The following is a 25,767-nucleotide window of genomic DNA, read 5'->3' on the forward strand; positions in this document are numbered from 1 at the left end:
TTTGGCCTCAGAGAGCATGATAGCCGTGTCTGATCCTTGAGGTTTGATTTACTAGAGTGACTAGCCAAACATGCAATGTGTTCAGCAATACCCTTCAGCTATAGTGTGCACCTAATAGCTATTGACTTTGGCACAACTTGCAAAGAGTCCCTTAAAAATATATATTCCTCTTGTTCCAGCCTTTACAGTAAATTTTGGCTCTGTGGTGAAGTCTGTCTTTTAAGTTAGTCTATAAAAATGGATCTTAACGTACTCAAAGTTTCATAGTTGTATTTGTAAGCTAACCTTACAAATGACATCAGACCACAAACTTCATGCAGTGTGTATTGTGCAATAGTTTTATAAAGAAAGAAATCACTTGGAGTCTTTTGTAATGAGGGAAGGGCAAGACAGCCTCTTGTTGACAGGTGGACATGGTGAGCCATAGAATGGTCCTGTGTAAGCAGCCAACTGTCACCAATTAGCAATAGTTCCACATTCCTGTGATTTCCATAAATACAAAGAATGTTATAGTAGTACAGATCTGGGGTGCCTGCTGCCTCAGTCATTGGATCAGAGACTGACTGAGGGCTAAATATGAAGTGGGGTGATAATCCACAAGATTATATTTTCACTAACTGGTCTTCCCCTATCTGTCATCTTCTGTTAGGAGCTGTGTTTATAAACTCTCCTAAAAGACAAGAGGTATGAGCCGCTGGATATCTCTGGTTAACTCCTTAACAATCTTGGGGATAATAGAGGTGTACTTTAATTAAAGTACACTTCCTGGTGGGTTAGTTTTACAGCCATGTTTGGAGAAATTTTATCTCTGTTGTTAACCTGAATTCTTGAAATCAGTGTAAGAAATCACACAGAGCTTCTGTAAAACTATGCAGTCACCCTGAAAACTCACTCAGCTGTTTGGGGAACTCCACTGTTGTGCAGGAAATGGGGTGGGGGGAAGGGGAAAGAAAAAGAAGCCAGTTTACTATAGCAGGCACAGACCTAAAATCCTCTGGCATGAGTTACTCCTAAAACATTCTGATAATTGTCAGTTAAGGAGGATGCTTTTAATGGATAACCCATGCATATGGGAATCCTAGCAGACAAGGAAGGTGTCAAGTAATAGGGAGCATTGCACAGGTTGAAGAGGTAGCTGTGCCTTTCATACAGGATGGTTATTGATTTTTATGGGGGTTTTAATGCATCTGGAGTGGGGTTTTTGCTCATTCATGGAAGCAGTGAAATCTTAAAACAAATACAAAGCCTATTCAACTTTTGCTCTTGTACCACTGCTTTCATCTCTCAGTTTATTAGTGTGCAACATTAGTTAGCCTGAAGGCACTGACCTTTTACAGTGCTGAGGCAAGGTTAAATCCCTTCTGAACGCTCATTGTTACTGCTGGTGAGATTGAGGAAAGCACTGGCGACTCTGGCTCTCTGGGTCACGTTCTCCAGTGGTGAGATAATTGCCCAAAGGTGAAGAGAAAAATGGAATTTGAGATCTTCAAAGCTTCCAAACCAGGTGTACATTGCTGAGTCAAAAGCAGGTATTGACAGGTCACTTCTGCAGTGTTGACAGTCTTACTCCTTAGCAGAGGCAACTTCAAAACCATTAGCTAGCAGGCATGAACGCAGGCACAAATGGCTGGTGACTCCAGGAACTTCCTATAGCTTCTTTTGAAATGCCTCAGACAATGCAGTGTAACAACAAAACCATTCTGAGGGGAGATTGTTTATGGAGAGATGGCTGCCCAGGTTTTTTGAGTTTGAAAGAAGATGCAGTCTTGTTATCAAGTGCTATTTTATCAGCAGCATGCGGTTGAAGAAGGCAGGCAGATGTGTAACCTTTTTTTGGAAGTAGCTGGAAAAGCAATTATCTGGAGGTGTTTAAGCAGTGTGTGGAGCTGGCACATCGGGACACAGCTTAGTGTTGAGAGGGTTGGACTGCATGATCTTTGAAATCTGTGATTGTTATAGAGAATCTCAGTACATTTAGAAGTTCTAAGGAGGAACTGGGGTTAAACTACATCATTTTGAGGAACTCTGAGTTCCTCAAAATGAAGATAAAACATAAAGAATTGTCTGAAAACCAAAGCGCTGTAAAAGATTGTGCAATAGTTTATTTACAGATAAAACAGGACATGTCATGTATTAATCTAGAGCCTTAGCATTGTTTTGGGGAGGCAAGTAAAGCTCTTCTTCATCTACCACTGTAAGAACTGTGTTCCAAGGTGTTCTCTCGCTTGCCTGGAAATAAGGTGATGAAGTTGGCCTCTGTATTTTGTAAATCAATATAGTTGCAGTGTAACACAGATTGATGATTACTCAAGTTTTGGCCTTTACAGAGCAACACCCTCCCTTGTTTTTCCTTTTTTTGTTCTGAAGCTGCTTTACCTCCACAAAACATTACTAGGCAAAGGGAAACATACTTGCTGGAATGTGCTGACAAGAATTTAATAAAGATGGAACTGTGCAGCCCAGTCTGCTTGACTTGATGGAAACAAATATTCACTCCAGGAGCTGAAAATTGAACACATTTAACTTTTGGAAAGGGTCCCTGTTCTGTCCACTTTGACAGGAAAAATACCCTGGGAAGAGCACATTTCACATTATACTGAAAAAGAATATTTGATGTATGGGGAGAGTCCCATCCTAGTTAGACCTGTGTAAGTCTTTTTGTACAGTTTGTTTGCAATCTGAGATATTCAGAGGCTGAGATCATAGCTTCATGAGTATTTCTTCCAGAAAATGGGGTCGTTTGTTTTTTCAAAGTATCAGCCATTATTTGTCCTGCTTTTTCATTCTGTTTGTGTGGCAGCAACAAGGAAACTGATGTAGATTCAAGAGAACTTTGTGTTATGCACTGCATTATACTTGATGGGGGTTGTTATGGAAGCTGATTAAAGTTACTTGTCCTCTAACACATACGATCATCAAACTTCAGTATGAGTTTATCACAGGTAGTTAAAGCTGCCTTTGGAATAAATGGATCTTTAAGTACTCTGGGAAAGCTCTGTTTTCTTCACTGACTTTAGGAGATTGAACTTGAAGGGATTTACCTCGTTAGGCTAAAGCTTGCCACTGAATTCTGTCTCCATTGTCCATGGAGGTTTCACACAGTTACAGTTTTGTCTGCAAAGCGGCTTTGGCAGCATCACTGTGTTGCAGCAAAGCAGTTGGTTGGAAAAGGCCTCGAGGTCATCTGATCCAACCCCTTGGCTCAAGCCGGGGACACTTGAAGTCAGTTACCCAGGACCGTGTCCAGACAGCTTTTGACTATCTCAGAGGACAGAGACTCCACAACTGTTCAGGGCAACTTCCTCCTGTGCTCAGTCACTGATTAAGCATCAGCAGTGTTACCGCTGTCAGCAAGGCAGCTTCTCTGATGTGGAAGTTACAGTTGAGGCTAAAAAGACACAAATTGTGCAGAGCTGCGTACTTGCCGTTTTAAGGAGGCATTTGGCTTATTTTGTTACATAATAGGGCTTCATTTCAGAGTTATTATTTTTTGTGAATGCATGTAGATTAATTTCTGATACTGTTACCATTTCTGTGTGTTGTAGACTGGATTTCCACTGGCTTAAAATTACTATTAATGGCTGTTTCTGATCAAGAGATTAGAGTAGTTCTTTCCAAAATGAAAGCAAATTCAGAGCTGTGTAGAATTCAGTGTATCTTAAATAGAAAAGCTTTGTAGACTATTGGTTTACAAAGAGATAGGCTCAGAGTATATGTGTGAGAGAAATCAGATTATCAAATGGACTGAACCTACCTACTGTCCTCTAGAGAAAATGGTCGCTTGTGTTGTAGGCTTTAGTTTGACCTTGCTTACTTCCGCATTTGGGCTACACAGCAAAAAAGTTTCCCTGGAAGTGAGAAAATTTTTGGTCCATTTGATTTCTTCAGCACTCAAGAGTTTAGGGCTGGCATCCATATCAAAAGACAATTATGTGAATACCTTAATTTTACCGAGTTTTGGGAAGAAGAGGTGCCCAGGGAGGTGGTGGAGTCACCATCCCTGGAGATGTTCAGGAGGGGATTGGACGTGGCACTTGGTGCCATGGTTTAGTAGTGATGAGGTCTGTGGTGACAGGTTGGACTTGATGATCTCTGAGGTTTCTTCCAACCTTATTGATTCTATGAATCTATGATTCTATGAAAGCATTACTAGTTACAGTGGGGACCACAAAGAACCTGTTACTTTCTGTAGTAAAAAATTGATGTCACTGACCTATGCATGTAGGTTTATCCCTTTTGTAAGGTTCAGCAACTGGATGGTCAGATTTTTTATCGACAGTGTTCCTCTTCTGATAGGTATGAGTGTGGGGAGAATTTAAGAGATGTAATACCTGTAATCAGAGTTAAGGACCAGCACTTCAGGTTCCTTTAACCAGTGGTGAAGTATTTGTTAAGAGAGAGAAGCACTCTAATTACATGCTGTAATTAGATGTTAATTTGCTGAGTATTTTGCCTGGAATTCACTGGCCTGAGTCTTAATTCTCTTTGTGTGCAGTACAAAATGTTAGTGGGACAAATATTCTTTTTCACATGTCTTGATGGCAGACATCTGCTGCCCAGACTAATGTTGCATGTTTTCAGTCAACCTGTAAGACTTACCTTGCCCTTCAGCTTAGATCTCAGAGATGCTAGTTCCCACATTCTGCCTGTTTCCCCTTGTCTTGGAGCCTGCTCTCCATATACAGCAATTTTCCCCCCCCAAAGTTCTACCTTTTAAAAAAGAAAGAGAAGCAGCTAAGTGAAGTCTTGCCTTCGGGTGAATTTCTCTCTTCCAGGAGATATCATTTCCTTTCTTCCAGATGCGTAATGTCAGCGTTTTGCAGAGGAAGGGCAGAAGCTCTGCCATCAAAGAACAACACTCGTGGGTGGATTTATGTCCTATATCAATGAGCAGGTTTCCACTGGTGTTCACAAGTAGTTCATAAATCTCTCTGAGTAGACAAGGTTTTTGTGGGTTCATAGTGCTCATCTGACAAAATATTTACAGCACTTTGGCCAAAGGCACTGTATTTCAAGGCTTCGCTTTCCCAGTGCCAAGATGTCTTTAAAAGCAGAGATTGTGGCCCCCAAAAGCCAAGTACTGGTGGGCATAAAAGCCTACTGTGGCAACAGAAAAGGCTTTAAAAACTTGTCTTTGTTCACACGGCTGTTTTGGCGTAGAAAATCCTGCCTTTAAGCTTCATTAATTTTGTATGGCCACAAACTAGGAGTCCAATGTTTAGTGCATTTAACCCTCGAAGACAATGAGCATTAAGGTTGAAATGCAGATTACAAGCCAGGGTGGGGGGAAGGATTTTCACCCCAGAACAAAGTACTGTGAGACACACACACAGAGAGCCCCTCCTGACTCTGCAGCACTCTAGGGTAACTCTGGATGGAAATTTTAAATGTGCCATTGAAAGAACACTGCAAAATCCTTTGAGCAATATGCAAGAGGATGAGTTGGCCTGGGAAGAAAAAAGAGTTAAAAACTCAAGGTGCAGCACAGTAAAGACCATGATGTCTTTACTGTGCTGCACCTTGAAAGGCTTTCAGCACTGCTCTAGCTGTCTCACATGGATGCAGTGATTTCTAAGTCACTGCTGAGGAGTTTTCAGAATCCTGCTCTTTTAATACACCACAAACAGCATGACACAAAAAAGATGTATTCTGGTGTGATGCATCCTGGGGATGAGACCTGAGTTACAAAAGGTGGAATGTCTGAATACTGAAATCCCTGATTCTAGGAAATGTGGCTTGACTTCCCACAGCATAGTTGCTATGAAATGTGGAGAAATGTTCAAGTCAGGCATTAAACAAGTCTGTAAACCACGGACCTGGTGCTGGCAGCAGTTCTTTCATGCCAAAAAGATGCAAGTCCAGATGTTAGTGCAGAATATGCTCTTTAAATTAAAAAGCTTTGTGATTCAGTACTGCTTATCTTTGTAATTCATATAACCATCAAGTTTTATATGCTACCCTTGAAATAGCTCAAACTGAATTCTGGAGTTGTTTTCACGTGAGAACCTAGAGGCTCACACCAGAATTTCATGAACAAGTTACTTTGCAGTGCTACTGGTTGAAAAATGCCAGATCCACAACATAAGGTTTTCATGATCACATATTTGTTTTTCTATATGGCATCTCTGCATCCATCTCAGCTTTCTGTCTCCAAAGTCAGCTCCCTGCTTCCATTGCTACGTGTTTTTAGTTTGCATTGATGGACAAAATGAGTAATGGCGTTTACCATGTCAGTTCAACTGGCCTTGCTGTTGTGCAGCTTTTCCTGTATCTCAGGTTTTCCTTCAGCTTCACAGCCAACCCACTGACCCTTTATCCAGTTACATGTTTACAAAACCTTTGTTTTTACATCCCTTGTACCATTCTAGTGAGACATGGTTCATGTTACCCCTTTTGATTTGTATGAGATGAGCAATCAGAAGAGTCAAAGTATGTGTATGTGTATCAGGTTGTACTGTCACAGGTGATGTGTCTGCGTGTGGGTGCAGTGTGCTGTGAAAAGAGCAGCCCAGGCACCACAGAGATCATCAGCCTGCACTGCAACTCTGGCAGAACCCTGACTTCTCTCTATGACCTGTTTGGGAGGTGGCCTTGCATCTAACTTTCAAAGCTAGCATTCTTCTGAAAGCCATGATCTAGTATGAACCTTGTCGCTTCATAGACAATGTGGTTTTACAGCTGGTGGCTGTGTGGCAGGCAGGAGTGAGTGAGGTGTGCTTGAATAGGAAATTGCAGAGGATCCCAGCAGCCTGTTGTCTGAACATCTTCCGTGTTTGTCATCCAAGCAGAAGGGCTTGCAGAACCTTTTAAGATTAAAGGGTTTTTTTCTTTGAACCATCAGTTTCAAATACTCCAGTAGTGATGTGGTGGGCTGTGATGCTAGCTTAAAACTTGCCATTTCATGCATGGATTACTCTTTTGTTTTAAAGTGGAGGCAAATTAGCCCTAGCATTTAAATCATTCTGAGACTGCATGTAGTTTAAAGATGCTTTGTGTTTTACTTAGGAAAGTAGGAGTGGCTCATGAGAAACACATTGACCAAGAAGTCCTAATGCCTGTAAATTACTGGAGGTCTTAGTAAACATCTTTGATTTATTTATTTTTTTTCTGTATTGTATATGATCAGAAAATATTCTTCTACACAAAACCTTCAAGCATCAGAATAAGGAAATAAGAATAGCTAAAGCTGTTACTGCATCCTTAAAGCCAAGCCACTGTAGTTCTCAGATATTTATGAAAGTGCCTTTTTGGTGGTTTTTTTGTTTTCCAGACCTAAAGATTTTCGAAGGAAGTAATGACAATAAAAGAAGAAGTGGCATCAGGACAGAAATTCATCTAACCTGGCAGCATCTGTGTCAGCCCTTCTCTTCAAAATGGTTTTGACAGGTGGTAGCAAACTATGGGAAATTTATAAACCTTACTGTATTTGAAACAGCTCACAACAGATATTGTCAATGGCACCTGCACTCTGTATGGTTTGGTACCTGTTCATTACTTTGGGGTTTAATACTATTAAAGAATCAATAAGTTTTTAATGAGTATTTGCATCTCCTGAAAACAGTGCATTGCTCACTGAAATGAAGTGTCTGACTATAAAAGTTGCAAAAGTTGGGATTCTGTGAAGTAAGAGCAGTGGACAACTACAGCCACAGAGCTCCCATGAATCCACGCTGCCAGCAAATGATCTGGTTTGGTCTCCTGGCGAAACAGGTGCTCCATCCTTACACAGCTTGATGGATGAGAGAATGGCAATCTTAGTTCAGAAAAAGGGAACTGTTCTTGCAGAACTCATTCTGTCTTGGAAGGATGTGAAAAAAAACCCAAACAAACCACAACAGTGGCATGAGCTCTTTGTTACTTCTGTAATAGGTTGTGTGGTTCTTCTGAAAGCCTTTTCTGGAGCATGGAGTGTGTATAGCCTATTGTCCTGCTTTTACCTCAGCTAGCAGCTGAGCCCCAGCAGTCCAGTTTCCCCCCCAACTCCCTGCCCTCCCCTCCCCGTGGACAAGGAGGAAAGGAGCTTGGAAAAGCCAAAATGGCAGTTGAGGTAAGGACAATTTCCTACTCTATTGCAAGGATATCAGATTACACAAAGGAAAAACAAAGTGAGGAAACTGTACAGAGGCATTGAATAAGGCAAAAGAAGTGTTTGAAATTACTTTGCTTCTGCAGGTTACTTCCCTGAAGATCATTACTGCTTTTCTGCACAGATAACCCTCAAAGCTGTTGTGCAAATCAATCAGAAAACTTGCTGTTTTCTGTCTAGTAGAAGATGCTGGTATGTTATCTGACAAGAACATTGGATTACTTATAACCATATTTCATTACATGAAATGGTTTGGTGTCAGGCTTTTGGCCTTCGGATGAGCTTACCCCAGGAAAGGCCAGAGAGCCTACAGCCTTCATTTCAAGTCAGTAACCCCACATATAGTTAACTATAGCAGAAGCATTTTTAAAAGCTCTTTGTGAATTCTAGGCCACCCTATAGGAGATTATACAGCAAAGGTACCTGCTTGTGCTTTCTGGTGAGCTGACACACAACAACTGGCAGACTGAACCCGGTTAAAGGCAAGCAGGAACACAGGCCTGGGATCCACATGCCACTCTCTCTCCATGTCTTTATGGGGCTGGATTAAAAGTGGTCCAAATCTATGAATTCAGCTTAACTGTAAAAACATTTGTGACCTTCTGCTTCAAGTCCTGCTTTGATGCTTAGTCTCCATTGTGCTGTTTAAAGCTCTTTACTGAGCCACTTCAGAATTTACCTGGTTTCTTTCAACATCATCAAGTTCTTTGTTTTCCTCAGGCAACTGGGTTGAGTTTTCCTCTTTCATCAGTTGATCAGAGTTGCCTTCCCACCTCTACCTGACAGCCTTTTGATGTTGTGCATGTCAATATGCAAAATCTCAGGCCTATAGGGGTATCACTGCCTCGTCTCTCATTCATTCTCTCAATTTGTTGATGTATAATTCTAAAAACAAGGTTGAATACTGTTTATACTAAGTGCCTATACCCTTTACAACCAGACTTGTTGCCAGAAGTGTTGACAAAAAGGAAAAGAGATTTTCTTCTCTTCACATTCTGGCCCCCAGAGCTCTATGCAATTGCTTCCAGTTAAAAATCAAGTGAGTCTGGAATGAACGTATAAAAGCTGCCACTTTTATTTGCATACAAAACAGAAATGAAAGAGATTCACAATAAATTACCAGTGTGCTCCCACAGAACATTCTTCTGTATTTTTATAATGTGGAGTTAAAAAAAGTATTCCATTAACATAAGAGTTCTTTGCAAATGTAAGAGCTGGATTCAGGGAAACCTGATCACTCGTTGTTCTCTGGTCAAGGTAGTCATGGTCCCATGCTAGTAAAGCAGTTCATCCAGAATGAACAGAACAAGCACCTGCAAAAAACATGGCTAACAAACCAGAACCTTTGCTGAATGGTTCTAGGTACACCAAGGGGCTGGATGTGGTTTTTGAGAGAGAGTTTGAATAGTGTATGGAACAGTACTCCAGAGAAAGAGCTACAGGTGACCTTTCATCATCATCTAGCACCAAACCACTAAAATACTAAGTTTCTGGCATGCATGATAATTACCATTATTTGTTGTGTCGAGTGGTCATGTACACTTTTTTTACCTCCTCCTTTAATATAAGAGCACCTGGATGAAAGGCCAAACACAGGTGCACATAAGATGTTTCCCATCTTGAAACAGTTCACCGAGAAGGATTTTTTCCATCCGCCCTTTCGTGTGCCGGAGTCTCGGCGCTCCTTTTGGCTATCCTCCTTGTGAAGCGACTGATTCCCGGGGATCGCAGCTCAGCGCCTTCCATCTCTTCTTGAACAGGAGTAAATTCTGGTTGAGCAAGATGAGGTGAGGGATAGGAGGACTGGGAGTATGGGGATGATAGGGGGTAGGAGCCGTGAACTGCGTACGGCTGTTGCTCACCATCATAAAGGTCCTCGGGGTCATAGATTTGGTAGGAGTTATGTGGCAACTGCACTACTGGGATGTCTTGATCGGTTGGCTCACCGTATCCACCTTAACCCACCACCACCAAGAGTATTCATACGGTTAACACGGGAAAAGAGGAGTAGAAAATTAAAGCACTCATTAGGAAATGGACATTTTATATATAGATATATTTATATATAAAGTGTGAGAGTGTACATATATATATATCATCCTTAAATACACATCTTTTATTCACATAGAGGAACAGTGAAAACATTGAACAAAATTAATAAGCTGGAGCAATTGGAAATCCACCAACAGACAGCCAAGTTAGTTGGAAACCACCACCAGAATTTGTCAAGCCTCCAGTTGTAACACTGTGCACACTGCACAGCCTGCCTGCTTTAGCTTATTCCAACTAGGGTCTAGAGTACACAATTCACAGGCCAGAATGGGCCAGGCAGTGCTTTTTAGCAGTGCAAGGAAGCCAAGTGCATGTACAGCAGCTTAGTGAGTTCATTAGTGGTAGTCAATATCGTTGATGGAAAGCACAGAGCAGTTCAGCATCCATCTCTGACCTTCAGCCAAATGAGACCTGAACCAGAATGAGCCTTTCACCTTCTGGATTGGTAGCCATTGTAAGGGATGGGGCCTTCAAACAGGAAATGAACAACGGGGAGGGGAGGTGAGGAGAGGAGAAAAGGACAGGAAGAGACGACAACAAAAACATTCAGGTGAGTAAAACATACAAACAGCTCAGGGGCAGATTAAACCATAAACATCAAACAAATACACCTTGTGTGTCCCAGCTGCAGTAACTAGTGCTTTACTAAGGCAGTTCCATTTTAGGTAGGGCAATGTCATTTGTGGTGATTGTGTTAACTTCCTCCCACAGCCTCCCCATGCTATAACAAGATGGGAAAGGAGGGTACACAGAAGATGTAGAAAGAAAAAAATCCTCCAGATTGCTTCACTGGTTAATGATGGCCACGTGCATCCCTGCATCAGGTTACACTCCTAGGGGTTTAGTAAGGGTCATGCTCTCATGCCATTCAGGGCACAAAGACAGGGAAGTTGAGCGACACGTTTGTAACAGCTCTGCTGTCAATGAACGCTGGAGGGGGGCTCAACACAGACTGCTGGGATGGAGCAGGCTCGTAACACTACACAACATGCATAGGACAATACCCCGCTACACAGGACCAGTTTTACAGGGTGGGATCAGATCCTGGACTTCCTTTGGTCACTACACACTGGCCACCTTCTCTTCATGCTGCAGTTCCATAAAGCAGAGCAGCACTGGACACATGGTTTTAGGGAGGTGCCACACTTCAGCACAAGGTTCACAGTAGCCTCCATCTCACTTTGGCTGTTAGAAAATTCCACCTGTGCAAATGGCAGCTGCCCCAACTCCCAGTTACTCACCTCCCATGCCATAACCAGCGCAGGAGGATGGATCGCAGTACCCTGGTGGGCCAGAAGGTCCCTGGGAGCCTGGGGGTCCTGTGTGACCAGCAGGACCTCGTGGGCCTGGAGGTCCTGGTGGTCCCGGACTGCCAGTGCGACTTTCTCCAGGAGGTCCTGTGTAGAAAGTGAGGATGAAATATCTGAGTAGCATCTTTCATATAAGCAAGGACTTGAGGCAACCTTTCCAGGCCTAGGAAACAGGGCAGTGAGGGTACAACAAACACTTCAGGAGATAGCTTGAGAAATATCCCAACTCTGAAGGAGCTGAAGGAAGCAAGCTGAAGGAAAGGCTGCAGCCTTCTGGTGAAGAAGATGAAGCAGCAGTGAGAGAGGAGCCCTGCTCCTGATTAGCCTCCCCTCCAGCCACTGCTTCATCTTTGCCAGGAGAGCTTTTAGCCAGAAATCTATACTAAAGCAAATGTTTCATCAGGCATCTCACAGGGGACAGCCATGGATGCTTGCACAGCTTTTGATTCCCCCGCTGCCTTTCAGTACAGCTTCTGGGTAACACTGTGCCTTGATAACGGTGCTCTAGCATCCAGAATATCCTAATGCAGCCACTGCAATCTGACACCTGTTTCAGCAGACCCTGCCTATCACCCTCTCTCTGCTTTCTTTCAGGAGATAAATATAAATCCCTGTGATGAACGTGCTTAATTAATATGCATTTATCTGGCAATTCACAGCTATGCCCTTGAGTCAAAGATAAAACAAATGCAATTAATCCAGATTCAATTTTTTTGCCCTTCCATACCCCATTTCAGAAAAAGAAGTACTTAAAACATTAAAGAAAAGGGTTTGGAGAAGCAGTCTATCATAGGGAGAAGGGAAGTACTTGAGTGACTGATGACATCTTCACGCAGTACGTGACAGTGTCCTATCACACAGTACAGATGTAACGTGGTATGTAAGATGCCTGAGCTGCTGACTCTTCTGCTGCTCCAAGCTTAGAAGCAGAGGACAGAGCCATGCAGGTCTTGAGTGCTTTGTACACTGCTCAGAGTGGTCTAATCCAGATGCCTCAAATGTAACAACTTTACCTGTAGATCCTGGTGGGCCTCGGGGTCCTTGGGCTCCAACACCTGGATTGCCTTTTTCTCCCTTCTCACCTGGTAAACCTAAGGAAATGGCACTCATCAGAGTCACATTTTTACCCCAACTGTGTGCAGTGTTTATTGTTTAACCAGGATTACAGTTCCACATGTTGTTATTCACCTAAAAACAGATGCCAGAGAAGAAAGGAGGTAAAAATAAATAATTCTTTGGTTCTTTTCCCCCTCCTTTGCCTGACAGCCTCTTAAGGGGAATTTGGCATTCCTGGGGTCTTAAACATTTCTGCTGCCATGGTGGTTTCATTGGGGTGGTATGCAGAGGCTCTGGCTAGTTTCCAGGCTGCACTTCCTGCTGGAAAGCTGTCTCTGCACTATACCAAGTACCAAGGTACAACTGTCGTAAGTAAGAAGAATCCTCAGAGTCTCACAAAGCTGTCTAAATTACTGTGTGGCACAGAAAGCCAATTTTCAATGCTACAGCAAATTTTCCTTCAGATATGCACCTACCAAAGAGTGGTTCAGCATAAGATGGTTCTACACCAATGGAGATAATCATGAGTTACTGCAGCACAAGGGAGTTTGAGCAGTCAAAATCTTGTCTCCTCAAACGAAGCCAAATCTGAGAGTTTCCCAGTCACAAAACTCCAATGTTCCAACATGCACAGCCATTGAGTAGTGTTCCTGCACTTGCTCGTGGTGCTAAATTTCTGTTGTTAAGTCTGATCCATGGAGATCACAGCTTTAGCAATCCACAGAAGGCACTACCCTCTTCCAGCTTTCCATCTCCTCCTGCACTTACCACTATGGCATCCTATAAAAACACTTTCTATGCAAAGCCATCACAATAAGCAGCGTCAAACTAAAGTAGGTGTCAAAACTATGAATTCCAGACCCTGAGTTTCCACTGGTGACTTGGAAACTCTCATAAAGTCTGTGTTTGATTTGGATGGTTCAAAGACACCCAATCCAGGCTGGTTTGGGGGACTTTCCCCCTGTTTTCCAGACCTCCCAGCACTGGTTAAGTGCACTCACTGCTTCATAGCTTCCACACGTACAGAGTTACAGCTGATGGAGAGCACCTTCATAAAAAGAAAGTAGAAAGAAAACAGCCACAGCCATTGATGGGGCAGTGCCTACAATTTCAGCTAACTGGCACCCTTCCTTCCCTTCTGCTCAGGTAGCTGTTACCCTCTTGGGGAAGAACACCTGGAGGACACTTCAAGGAGTCATAGAAGATTTTCTTTCTTCCTTCTGAAGCTAATTTCTGGTGGGAGCAAATAAACTGTGTAAAAACCGTAATTAACCCCCATCAGTGACAAAGACTTACTCCCATCAAGTTTGCAAAACAAAGAGTTTGCTGAATTACAGGGATTTGGTGTCTGCTGAGGAGTTCTGGGTCTTCTACAGAACAGGAGGCTTCCAGGGCAATAGATCATGTAGCCTGACCACACAGAAACGGCAGGGTTTCAGAATGCTCTGATCAATAGGATTGCAGGGGTCTCCTCTCCAGACCCTTTGATGAGTGCCTGCATTGCGTAGTGTATGTAAGAAGCAGGCTAGGCAGCAGACGTGCTCTAACTTACATCTATACCCCTGGGGGAAACCTGTCAAAACCCCACATCATCTGTGATCAGCAACTGAATTCCCCCATTTGGAAGAAAAATTTCTCAGACAAATCTCTTATCCTGCATCCCAAATGTAGTTTCCAGACACCTAAAATTTGCTTAGCCATGGTGTGCTTCAAACACATGGGGAGACTCCTCTGCTGCCATGTCCTTTTAACAAGGTAAACTCATCTAAATGTCTCTTACCACACGTCCTGTGAGGAGATGCTTGCCATTTGCAAAAGGCAAAGTCTGTGAGTGTGGATTGCTTTGATAAAATGAAGACTGGGCCATGATAACCATCCAGAACCTACACAGATACTTAGCACAAAGACCATTGCTCTTCCTACCATACAGAAACACAAATTGGTAACTTCAAAACCAACAGCCACAACGTTTTCCAATCACAGCCTTCCATGCACTCCATTATTCATTGCACACACAAGAACACACAGGTGCACATAATGTTCACAGCATAAACTGCAGTAACAAATGATAAATATGAAACAAATGTACTCAGTCTAAGAATAAAATCTGCATTCTGGAACAAGTTTTGAAGCTCTTGCACAGGGCTTGCCTGCTTTGCAATCACATGCATATCAAGTTCCTAAAGTAGATAAAGCCCAAGATACAAGTCTGCTTCAGGTTTCTTTTAAAGTCTTCCAGTGACATTTACTCAAGTGAAAGAGAAGATAAACAATGAAGCAAGCATACTCTGGACGCAGTTCAGCAATGCCATCAAATTGTCTCTCCCCCTCCAGGTATTCCTCCCATCCAAAATAAGTAATGGCCTGGGTTCAGCCCACATTTAGACAGAAGACAAAGGCAATCAAAATGAATCAGGAAAGGGAAGTATATTTTTTGTATATGTGCAGTACAAAGCCTACCTCTTTCTCCTGGTCTCCCTGGTTGCCCAGGGCTTCCTGGAAACCCTTGCATGCCTGGTGATCCCTGCTCGCCCTGTGGCCCTGGAGGCCCTGGCCGACCTGGCTCACCAGGAGGTCCTGCAACTGTTCGTGTGGAGACAGACTGGCTTGGAATCTGGTTCAGGATTGAGTTATATCTTGCCATGTGACCTGTCAGGGAAAAAAGGTTACCATTTTCAAGTTGCAGTGGAGAAGCACCAGGTTGAGCTGAGTTTGAACAGAGCACTGGCAAGTCCTCAAGGCTGTCTGTCACGCTTTGATAATACAAAGTTGTGTGCTTGTTGGTGGAGAAATGGTGCTTTAGTGAGTACACAGAAAAGGGAAGAAGTATTGTGTGGAGTTCTATTTCCTCACTTCGGTGTGGGCTGGGGCTTTTTTGTATTTTGTGTCTATAAAATCTTTCATTTGTTACTAAAGAGGCTTCTGCATACTGCAATAGTTTGGAGAAACTTCAGGCTTATTTTTAGATGGCTGATGCTAATCAGCTCTCGTTGGACATAAATCCAATTTAACATAATTCCGGTTGGAACATAAATCCTGGCTGTCTAGCCTAAAACAAACAGATCTCCTTGGATGCTTTGCATCAGATTTGTAAGTAACTGTGGGAGGAAAAGATCCATTCAGAGATAGAAGCATATGAACCATCCATGTACTTACCCTGGATGAGCTGTTCACACACTTGACGAGCAACAGCACGCACCATTGCTTGGGACTGGAGATCACCCTGGACAACAACAGCAGCAGTGTCACAACACAACTTTTTACATCATTTCTGACTTGAAAACACTTAGAGCAATAAAAGACAGTTTTTATGCCCTAGAGATATGTCCTCATAGATGAGAAAAAACAGCCAAAGAAGTTTGGGGATTTGCCTGGTTCCCATTACTGCTTATAGAGCGCAAACAGAGGTTTGACAAAATAATCCTAATGAGAGATTTGGGGACATGTTTAATGAAACATAGTTCTCACCTTCAAAAACAATAATTTAGCTACATATAAGACAGTGTCTGGAAGAAAATGAAAGTTTGCTTGATTGCATAGAGAACACTACTGTGTCTGTAAACACAGAGAAACATACGCTGTCAGAAAAAACTGTTCATGAGGCACAAAGCCAGACTGGAAAGGCAAGGTGGCTAACATGACTTACCCGCTCACCCCTTTCACCCTTAGCTCCAGGAGGACCCTATGAAAAGATTCAACACAAAATTAATGTTCATTTTGCTCTTGCTTACAATTTTTGACACCTACACATTATCTTCCTCGCAGCATCACAGCAGGAGAAAGGAGAAGAGAAACTAAGCAAGTCACAAGGTTACAGGCGGCTCCGGGACAGTAACAAATCCATCTTCAGCAATTATATGGCAACAAAGACTTTCTCAGGGAGCTGTCACACACTGAATGCTCCTGTTTAAAATGGCAGCAAGGGCAGACCACCAGAGGATGCATTCCACAGGGCTGAAATGGGTGTAATTATCACTGAGTATAAGGGAGAGAAGGCTGATGAGACGAAATATCAATCTGAAATTTATAGCTTCTGCTGCACCAAGACCCTGCATTCACTATGGGGGATTAAACTGCACAGAAGATTAAGTATGACATTAAAGATACTGGAATGATGGAAAGGATCATTATGGATTGGAACAACCTGTCTAGGGCAGGTACAGCTCCACCAGTGGAGGTTTTTGGGGTAGGCTAGACATATCTCAGGAACGCCTAAAGCCATCAGAGATCTGCACGAAGAGGTCACCAGCTTGCTGATGGCACAGTTAAAGCACAGCTTATTCTATCCTGGGGTTAAAAAAAACTCCTACAAAGACTGCAAGATTATTTCTGGGCCTCTTTTCCATTACTCTGCCTTTTTAGGAAAGATAGTTACTGAAGCTCAATAACTTCACACCCACCTAGCTGTTTCTTTAGAGCTACTTGAATCTAAACCTGCACAGCAGTGGTCTTACATGACTCACAGGAACATCTTTAGGAAATGCAGCTGAGTATCTGGAACACGTGTTTGGAAAGGAACTGAACAGTCAACATGTTGTACATTGATAGTAATAAGTTCCATAGCTCATCAAATTATTTCATGATTAGAGAATGCAGAACTGGGCATTAGGTTTATCCTCTTTGCTTATATATTACTGGTCATTTCATTTCAGCTTAACCAAATGAAAATGCTTGCACTGGACTAAATCTCCACAGCAAACTGGACTTTGAAACAAAACAAGATAAAATAAAAACAAATACATAGAATACATAGAATAAACCAGGTTGGAAGAGACCTTCAAGATCACCGCGTCCAACCCATCAACCAATCCAACACCACCTAAACAACTAACCCACGGCACCAAGCACCCCATCAAGTCTTCTCCTGAAAACCTCCAATGATGGCGACTCCACCACCTCCCCAGGCAGCCCATTCCAATGTGCAATCACTCTTTCTGTATAGAACTTTTTTCTAACATCCAGCCTGAACCTCCCCTGGCGCAGCCTGAGACTGCGTCCTCTTGTCCTGGTACTGGCCGCCTGGGAGAAGAGACCAACATCCGTCTGTCTACAACCTCCCTTCAGGTAGTTGTAGAGAGCAATAAGGTCACCCCTGAGTCTCCTCTTCTCCAGGCTAAGCAACCCCAGCTCCCTCAGCCTCTCCTCGTAGGGCTTGTGTTCCAAACCCCTCACCAACTTTGTTGCCCTTCTCTGGACTCGTTCCAGCAAGTCAACATCCTTCCTAAACTGAGGGGCCCAGAACTGGACACAGTACTCGAGGTGCGGCCTAACCAATAACATAAAGCAAATATTATCTTCTACAAGTTGAGTCAGAAATACATTCTACTCTATTCTGATGCCTTTACATAGAACATTCACTTCAATATATGGGGGGGGGGGGGGGGAAATGAGCAGACTTTATAATCAACCAGGTGATCCAATGCTAAAATGTCAATCCACAACAGTATCTGAAATGTTGCAGAGAAAAAGAGGTCTCCTGTAAATCTTCTCTTTTACATAATTTGTATCACTCATTTTATAGTTGTATTCCTTTCTTCTAGTTAAGCTGGGGAGGGGGGAGAGTTATTAGCTTCTAATTCTAATTTTAGGTATAGGGGGTGTAAGTTTCCACTCAGTGAAACCAATGGTCAGATTTATAGTAACATCTTAGAAGAAGCCCTGATTATTAGTCAGTTTTCCTGATGTAAACTCAGAGTGGCCACAAAGGGCAGCTTTTTATTCACACAATATTTTCAGAGTTTGAAAATCAGAATGACATTTGGAGAACACTCAGGTTAACAAAGGGCACACTTTAATATCCCAACAGCTGCTTGAAATGCAAAGGAGGAAAAAAAATAGGAGAAAGTAACTACACACAGACAAAAAAAATTCACATACTGTCATGTTTTTAAGTTCTGTGGTTTAACCTTGTGTTTTGAGAGTCTGATCCCTATATTCCAAACACTAAGTTCAACAATAAATTGAATTATGAAGAATGAACAAAGACCAATATGATGTTTTGCTTAGCCACTAACTGCAACCAGATCATAAGCCATAAATACCAAGGAGTTCTGTAAAACAGCACAGTCAGGATCAGAAACCAACTAATGCACAATAGCAAATAGAGCAATATTAGAGGAATTTTACTCACAGGAGCTCCAACATCACCTTGTGGTCCTTGACTTCCAGTAACACCTGGAACACCTGGAGCACCAGGTATGCCCTACATGGAAAAAGAAAACAGTAGTGATTGAAGTTGACATCTATGAGTCCTGCAGAGAAATGATGGTGTGATGGAGAAGTGCACAAGCAGACAGCACACCACCAGTTCTGCCAGTCAAAGACCAAAGATGCTGGGAGAGAGGACTAAGAAGTACACTCTGCAGGAAGAAGCAGCCCTGAAAGTGGAGCTCTGAGAAAAGCACTTGAGAAAAATGAACTTGTGCTGCTTGCTTTGGGGCACAGGCCTGGACTGCTGAACTAAAGGCTAAAACCCGTGATGCTACTACCGTGTTCAGGGGAGATGACTCAGAACATTCTTTGTGAAAAGAGCAGGATTGCTTGGAGAACACTCAACACCATCAGCAGGTTCACCTAACTTCTTAGATCTACCACGAAGGCACTACCTTTACCTAACTGCCCTAGCGGAGAAGGATGAGACCAAATCTGGAGGCAACATATGTCTTGTTTTGAAGGCTGAACGTAGCATCTGCTGTCTTTCTTGATTACTCTCTGAGAGCCTCCAGCCCAAATAAGACTTGGCAGCTCACTTCAGCTAACAATCCCAGTTGAAATTACTTACAAAAAATAAAGTAATGTAAAAAGTTAAGAGCACCAATTCCCTTTATACAGTGCAGTTACTTGACTGAGAACAAGCTATCAATCTATTGACGGAACAACTGTTTCCCCCTTCCCATGGGAGACATCTTTTCTTGAGCTAAGTAAGAGTGGAAAAAAATTACACTGGACAAGCAGCTCTTTGCCAGCCCTGTGCATCATGAGAATTTGATCTTCCAAGGAGAACCTTTGGCCTTGGTCTATCCAATGAAGCCTAGATAACAGTGATCTACAAACCCCCCAGCTCCTGCTGATTTTTACAGTATTGAATTCCATGAGCAATACTTACCATTGGGCCAGGAGGTCCTTGTGGGCCTGTGGGACCATCTTTGCCAGGAAGGCCCTATTGAAGAGAATATATGCCATTTGATCAGCTTTTTATATGTACTTTGTGAATCTGTTGGAAGATGCTGCTTTGAAGAAAATTCCACTGTTAACCCTGGGGAGGGTTTCATTCTGAAAAGGAGCTACAGTTGAGTTACAGGTAAACATCAGTTTATCTGATGTTAAAATAAAACAGACTCACAATACTTTTGAAGTAAGGAGCAGCAATGCAAATCTCTTTGTGCTGGCAATTTTCACCTGAGTGAATTTCACTTGCAATGCTGCTGTAGTGAGGTCAATGAGAGAATTTGCTGTCAGACTTCTCTGCCGCAAGTTGCATCACTCTTCTACATCTGTCCTCACTAGCTGCAACTATTCAGAGTCCCACTGATTAAGAGGTGAAAGGTGGCATTTGAGAGTCTCTCTCTTTCTCTCTGCTCAGCTGTACTGTACATGTGTACTAGCTATCACCAAGGTCTTGATTCAGGAAGCAGCAGGAATGTTCATGTGGTTTACATTATGAACGTGCTTCAGAGCTTCCAGGAATGAGAGCCAAAATATAAAGATAACTTGGAAACTGGAAAGCAAGCAAATCATAGGAAAAAAGACTGCCCAGATGTAGAAAATACACTATTAATAAAGTATCCCTACAAATTAACCATGGTGCACATTTTGTATCCACATGCTATAAAGCATAGGTTTCTGAAGAGCCTGGTGCCAAGTCTTTAATTACTACACAGCTTAAAAAGGAGAGAGATGATCTTATCTGTGGTTCAAGACCAGGACATGGAAGTGAGAATAGAAGGAAACAGAGAGTTTGAAAGTGTTTATTCTGACCCATACAGTAAACACCATTCTAAGCCTATCTCAGAAAGATGCAGGGGGGGTGGAATTTAAATTCCACATCTTCTTAATGGTCTACATTTTTCTGAGACTTTGTTTCTGCCATAGCTTTAGTAATGAATAGAACATGAGCTTTATGCTTTACCTAAGTTGGAAAATATGATTCAAACTTGCATGGTATTAAAAGACTGGAATTATCCGCCAGGTACCCAGAAAGGATTTTGTAAACTTCCAGCAGAAGAGTGTCTCCATGACAAAATAAACCACATACTCAGTTCATGTCACCTGTGCACCCTCAGTCTTGATAAGGAATTACTTTCATATTTCACAGAGTAACCAGATGTCTCCTGAAGCTTCAAGGACCAAAGCAGGTCCCCTATCACAGTAAAAACTAAAGCAAATGTAACAGCTAACTGGTATTGAGATACTGATGCTAGTAGTGTCCCTATCCCAGTGGTTTTGAGACACTCACAAAGACTGCAAGCCTAGCTCAATGAAATAAATTTGCAAAGGAAAGCATGCTGAGTCAGTCTTCAAAACTGTTGTTTCTAGAGGAAAGAGAGAATTTGTTAGATGTGAAAATTGCTATTTATAGACAAAGTCAAAGAAGTTTGGACCATGAAAGAGTATGGTAACAACTATTCTCTCAGGCAGGTAAAAAAACCAAACAAAACCAAACACTTGTTTGTGTTGCCAACCATGTTTGAAGATGATGTTACTCAGACCATCTGATGGCGAGAATGGATCTGATACTCATTCTGAATTCATGAGCCATGAGCAGAGGAGATTAGTAGGTACCAAGAAATTGGCAGGCAGTCTGAGAATGTATTTCTTCTGGCTCTTTCTCACATTACTTTTGCTCTGTGTAATGTAGAAGAAAATAGAGCACTGTGAGAAATCACCAGGCTGTATTGTGAGCACTGCAGCCTTAAAGATGCTAGTCACTCTCCTGATTATTGAAGTCTCCTCTTTCCTTAACCTCCTCCAGAATGACTGGGGGGAATTGCACAGCACAGCAGCAGTCACATCCAGGATGGGGACGACACTGTAGAGAGCCACTGAATCGCCTCCATGGAGCTGATGTCCAAGAGCAGGATGGACAGATTTTGATGTGTGACCTCAGATTTAGGGTATTTTACAATGAAAAGGGATATTACTTTAGAAGGTTCATTTAAATCAGGACATGTATGGCGAGTGGCACTATAAACAGTTACGGAGAAGCAGTGTAGTTATGACAGAAGGGATTTTATTTCCCAGAATGCAAACAGCATCACAGATAGGTAGGCAGCATCTAAATCCTGTAAAACCCTCGTGGCTGCTGAAGTCAGTACAGATGCTGACCTCACCATAGACTGTTCAGCTTTTGGTAGCCTGGAATTTGCTTAGGGTGGTTTCTCAAGTAGAAATAGGTGCTGACAAAACCTTAACTGAAGCTACTGAGTCAAAGCTTGCAAGGCTTCCATGATAGGCCTTTCTTGGGCTTTCTCCTGTTAGACAAGATGCCAAAGGGTTTGAAGTTGTTATACTACTAGAACTGAGATTTTCTGTGCTGCTCTAGGTTTAGCAGTCTTTCCTCTTTCAAATTTATTGTTCAGTTAATTAGTTTAATTATAGTGGTACTGGTGCTGTAAAGTACTTAATCAGGTGGCTAAATCACACTGATTTTAATGGGAGGTAAACTCAGGGCTGATATTTATTGGGAGATCTCTGAGAGCTTTGCTGAATTAGGGGTAACATGATACCAGACTGAAGAAATGCTGGAATGGAGATTTTTTTTTCCTTCCAATTGCCAGTAGTTGGAATCACTTCACTTATATGGTTCTTTTTCCTTCTCTTTTGCATTGATTCCTTATTTGATTTTTTTAAACCAGGTGAGGAAAGATCTTTTGTCTTTTTTCCTCTCTTCTTCTTTTTTTAATCTTTGTTTTAATTCAACAATTAGTCTAAAAATGTTCTTTCTGTTCTTTCTGAACTTCTGATTTTTAGTCCATCATATATTTGCTATTCTTCATTAGGAAGTGGAACAATTCTAAAGGGCATAACTGCAGCAACAGCAAGGAGGAACTGGAAAATTCCTGGGAAATAAATTGCCATTTTGTTTAATGTTGCCTTTCTCAAGCACTTGGCCCTCAAGGAGACTGCAGTGAAATCACTGGTTTGAATCTTCACCTATTAAAAGCAATTTTATGTTGTCATAACTTCACAGGAATCAAGTGAGTTACAACACCATAAAATTAGTTTAAATAATGTAATTATTTGTTGCCACAGAAATCATTACTGCTGGACAATATTGTACAAGGGTCACACAGAGACAGTAACAGGCCAACAGACCTAATTATATGAAGTCTAGGCTATTTATCCAGCTCCTTTGATTAACAGCAGAAAACAACATGAGCACAGCACTGCCACCATATCTATAAAAACTGGCAATTTATGTAATTTCCCTACCTTATTATAGACAACACTGGGGTCTTCTATAGAATAAACCCTGCATAACCTTTCCAGGCTGTACCAAAAGCTTTCCCTCCACTATTCATCCTGCTGTATTTTCTCAGAAATATCATCTCTCTGTAACTGACTTCCACATGTGGGAAAACTAGCCCAAAACCAGCCCTTGGTCATAGGGCCAAGAGAAGACAGCAGAGTGGCAAAACTTCAAATCATAGAATCAGTAAGGTTAGAAAAGACCTCAAGGATCATCAAGTCCAACCTGTCACCCAACACCTCCTGACTACTAAACCATGGCGCCAAGTGCCACGTCCAATCCCCTCTTGAACGCCTAATGTCACTCAGACTCCAGGTCTTTACTAACCTGGACACTGGCAGGTGACACCAAGCTTGGGCAATTTAGGGGTGAAAAAATCCAATACAGACAAAAAGAAGACATTAATAACATGAAAAAAATGAGCTTCCATACAGAAGGCACCACAGTTTTATAAAGAAAATCAATACATTCGCCTTCATATTTCACCACAACTCACTTGAAAATTAGGAGGCCATAAATCTGATTATAATGTTGTGTAAATCTTTAATCTTAATAAAATTCCTTTCTTTCCTTGATTCTAGAAAAAAGAGAAAACCAAACACCTATGCATTGCAGTCATTTTGCTGGAATTAGTTCTGTACATAAAGACAAGAGGTGGAGTTGAGATTTAACTGCACATTATGAATATGACATTTTTTAACTGATCCCTAGACAGACTCTTAAGTATCTGCATTTGTTCTACCAGAAGCAGAATATGGTTGACTAAATTTTTATATTAATAGAATAGAATAGAATAGAATAGAATGGAATAGAATGGAATAGAATGGAACTAACCAGGTTAGAAAAGACCTTTGAGATCGCTGACTCCAACCTATCATCCAACATTATCCAATCAACTAAACCATGGCACCAAGCACCCCATCCAGTCTCTTCCTAAACACCTCCAGTGATGGTGACTCCACCACCTCCCTGGGCAGCCCATTCCAATGGCAAATCACTCTTTCCATAAAGAACTTCCTCCTAACATCCAGCCTAAATCTCCCCTGGTGCAGTTTGAGACTGTGTCCTCTTGTTCTGGTGCTTATTCTTCACCTGGTGCTTATTCTTCACCTTTTTCTTATGTCACCAGTTTTGACAGGTACTGTTCTATATTTGAGATTAAGTTCCCTTGGATCTGGCTCTATTATTCATAAATTAGCTAGGAAGCAAATTCAGATTGTTGCATGTTAATTATGTACCACTTAAGCACCACCTAATTTTAAACATGTAAGCAAATAAACTAATTGGCAGCACTGGACCAGAAGTGACATCTACTCCCACCAACCACATTAGACACAAACACAGTACACATGGCTGTGTTTCTCAACCCTGATCTACCAGATGGAAGGATACTCCACTATCTCTGACTTCTCTGCTGAGTAACACAGAGGTATGGGTCTCCAGACATGCTGGCATGCAAGTGACAAAACCTATGATAAATCAGCCACACTGGGAAACATCCATTACAGAATGGAGACTCTTAAAACAAGTACAAAGCATCTGTATTTTACCATACCCTTTGACCTTGAGCTCCATCTCTTCCTGGGGAACCTGATGCTCCTGGAACACCCTAAAGGGAGGGCAAACAATGAGATCAATTAACAAAATCCTACTGAATAACTTTCCAGTGCAACTGTATGACATGGTTTGGGATAAATGGAACTTAAAGAGGTCAAAAGTGGATGGCAGTGTAGACAAGATACAGTACAGAAGGTGTTCCTATGGTTCAACACACATCATTAAAATGCATTAATGCCATTAAAAACCCACTCACTACAATCCTCTCTTAAGAACACCATCAATTTTGTCAAGTCAGGCTTCCTGTGCCACTAATCTGAACAGAGCTTGATTTCCCACACCATTCTAGTGTCATGTCAGTATGACTCCGCTGCATGGCATCAGTGCCTTAACCTGAAATGACAACTGCTATTTCTCTCTCTAATTGACAAAATGGACATCTCGCTGGAAGTCAGGGCAGCAACATCTCAAAGCAGAAATATCTGCCTGAGCAGGATTATGTCACATCCAGTAGTCCCCTACTGTTCAGATGAAATGTCATTCTCTAGCTCATGAAGGCTGCAGAAAAGTAGTCTAGGACCACTACTGCAGTGGTCCAGAAGGCTAAAAAAATGCATCTGTGAGGTAACTTGGTAACAACCAATAAATACTGGAGAGGTATCAACAGCAGAAGACAAACACCAAAAAAGGTAACAGCAAATAATCCTGAAAAGCAGCAATGAATTGGTATGCCATCTCCAGGCTAAATAGAGGACACCAAACTGAGAAAGCATCACTGAATGCCGCAGCTTTTTACAAAGGTGATGTTGTGGAAGGTGGCCTCTCCTCCTGGATAATTCCAGGAGGAATGTAGTAGGTTCAAAGTGAAAATAAGCAAATGGTAATTGTTCACTGTGTAAGCAGTAATCAAAGAGGGGACAGTTTTTGTGTCCACAGAGACCCAATTTCAGTGTTAGACAAGGTCAAAAAAAAATAAATGGTTTCTTCAGGCCCTGAATGATTTGGTCTCTGCACACCAGCATAGCCTGGATTCCTGATTCTAAATCTGTGTTGAAACTCATGCCAACAACACTCAGCAGTTTTGGGTGTGTGCCTTAAATTTACAATGATGTCAGTTCAACATTCAAACTTAGTAAGTGGAGAGTTAAAAAGTAATTTAGGGAATACCTGCAAGCCAGGAAAACCAAGATCTCCCTTCTCTCCCTTTTCACCTGGAGGGCCCTGCAAATGAAGAATCA

The 25,767-nt window shown here is 42.0% G+C and overlaps 2 protein-coding genes across 3 annotated transcripts in view; one reads left to right on the plus strand and one right to left on the minus strand.

The window, feature by feature from the left end:
- The window catches only part of MRPL13 (mitochondrial ribosomal protein L13), a 30,622-nt gene extending 22,306 nt beyond the window's left edge, over positions 1 to 8,316 (plus strand). Inside the window, exon 7 of the mRNA XM_054167248.1 lies at positions 7,271 to 8,316. Coding sequence (XP_054023223.1) covers positions 7,271 to 7,295 — 25 coding nt within the window. The 3' untranslated portion in view covers positions 7,296 to 8,316. The remainder of the gene's footprint in view (positions 1 to 7,270) is intronic.
- Positions 8,317 to 9,410: 1,094 nt separating this feature from the next.
- COL14A1 (collagen type XIV alpha 1 chain) overlaps positions 9,411 to 25,767 on the minus strand; it is a 97,346-nt gene continuing 80,989 nt past the window's right edge. Inside the window, exons 38-48 of one of the 2 annotated variants that reach the window (XM_009905775.2) lie at positions 25,697 to 25,750; positions 24,528 to 24,581; positions 19,610 to 19,663; positions 18,635 to 18,706; positions 16,151 to 16,186; positions 15,661 to 15,727; positions 14,965 to 15,153; positions 12,462 to 12,539; positions 11,380 to 11,535; positions 9,949 to 10,041; positions 9,411 to 9,855 (exon numbers count right to left, since the gene is read on the minus strand). In XM_009905775.2, coding sequence (XP_009904077.2) covers positions 9,716 to 9,855; positions 9,949 to 10,041; positions 11,380 to 11,535; positions 12,462 to 12,539; positions 14,965 to 15,153; positions 15,661 to 15,727; positions 16,151 to 16,186; positions 18,635 to 18,706; positions 19,610 to 19,663; positions 24,528 to 24,581; positions 25,697 to 25,750 — 993 coding nt within the window. In that variant the 3' untranslated portion in view covers positions 9,411 to 9,715. Of the gene's footprint in view, positions 10,042 to 11,379; positions 11,536 to 12,461; positions 12,540 to 14,964; positions 15,154 to 15,660; positions 15,728 to 16,150; positions 16,187 to 18,634; positions 18,707 to 19,609; positions 19,664 to 24,527; positions 24,582 to 25,696; positions 25,751 to 25,767 lie in introns of both variants that reach the window. The other variant, XM_054167146.1, reaches the window with a different exon arrangement.

This window comes from Dryobates pubescens, chromosome 14 (genome assembly GCF_014839835.1).
Source record: "Dryobates pubescens isolate bDryPub1 chromosome 14, bDryPub1.pri, whole genome shotgun sequence".
Classification (NCBI taxonomy): Eukaryota; Metazoa; Chordata; class Aves; order Piciformes; family Picidae; genus Dryobates; species Dryobates pubescens.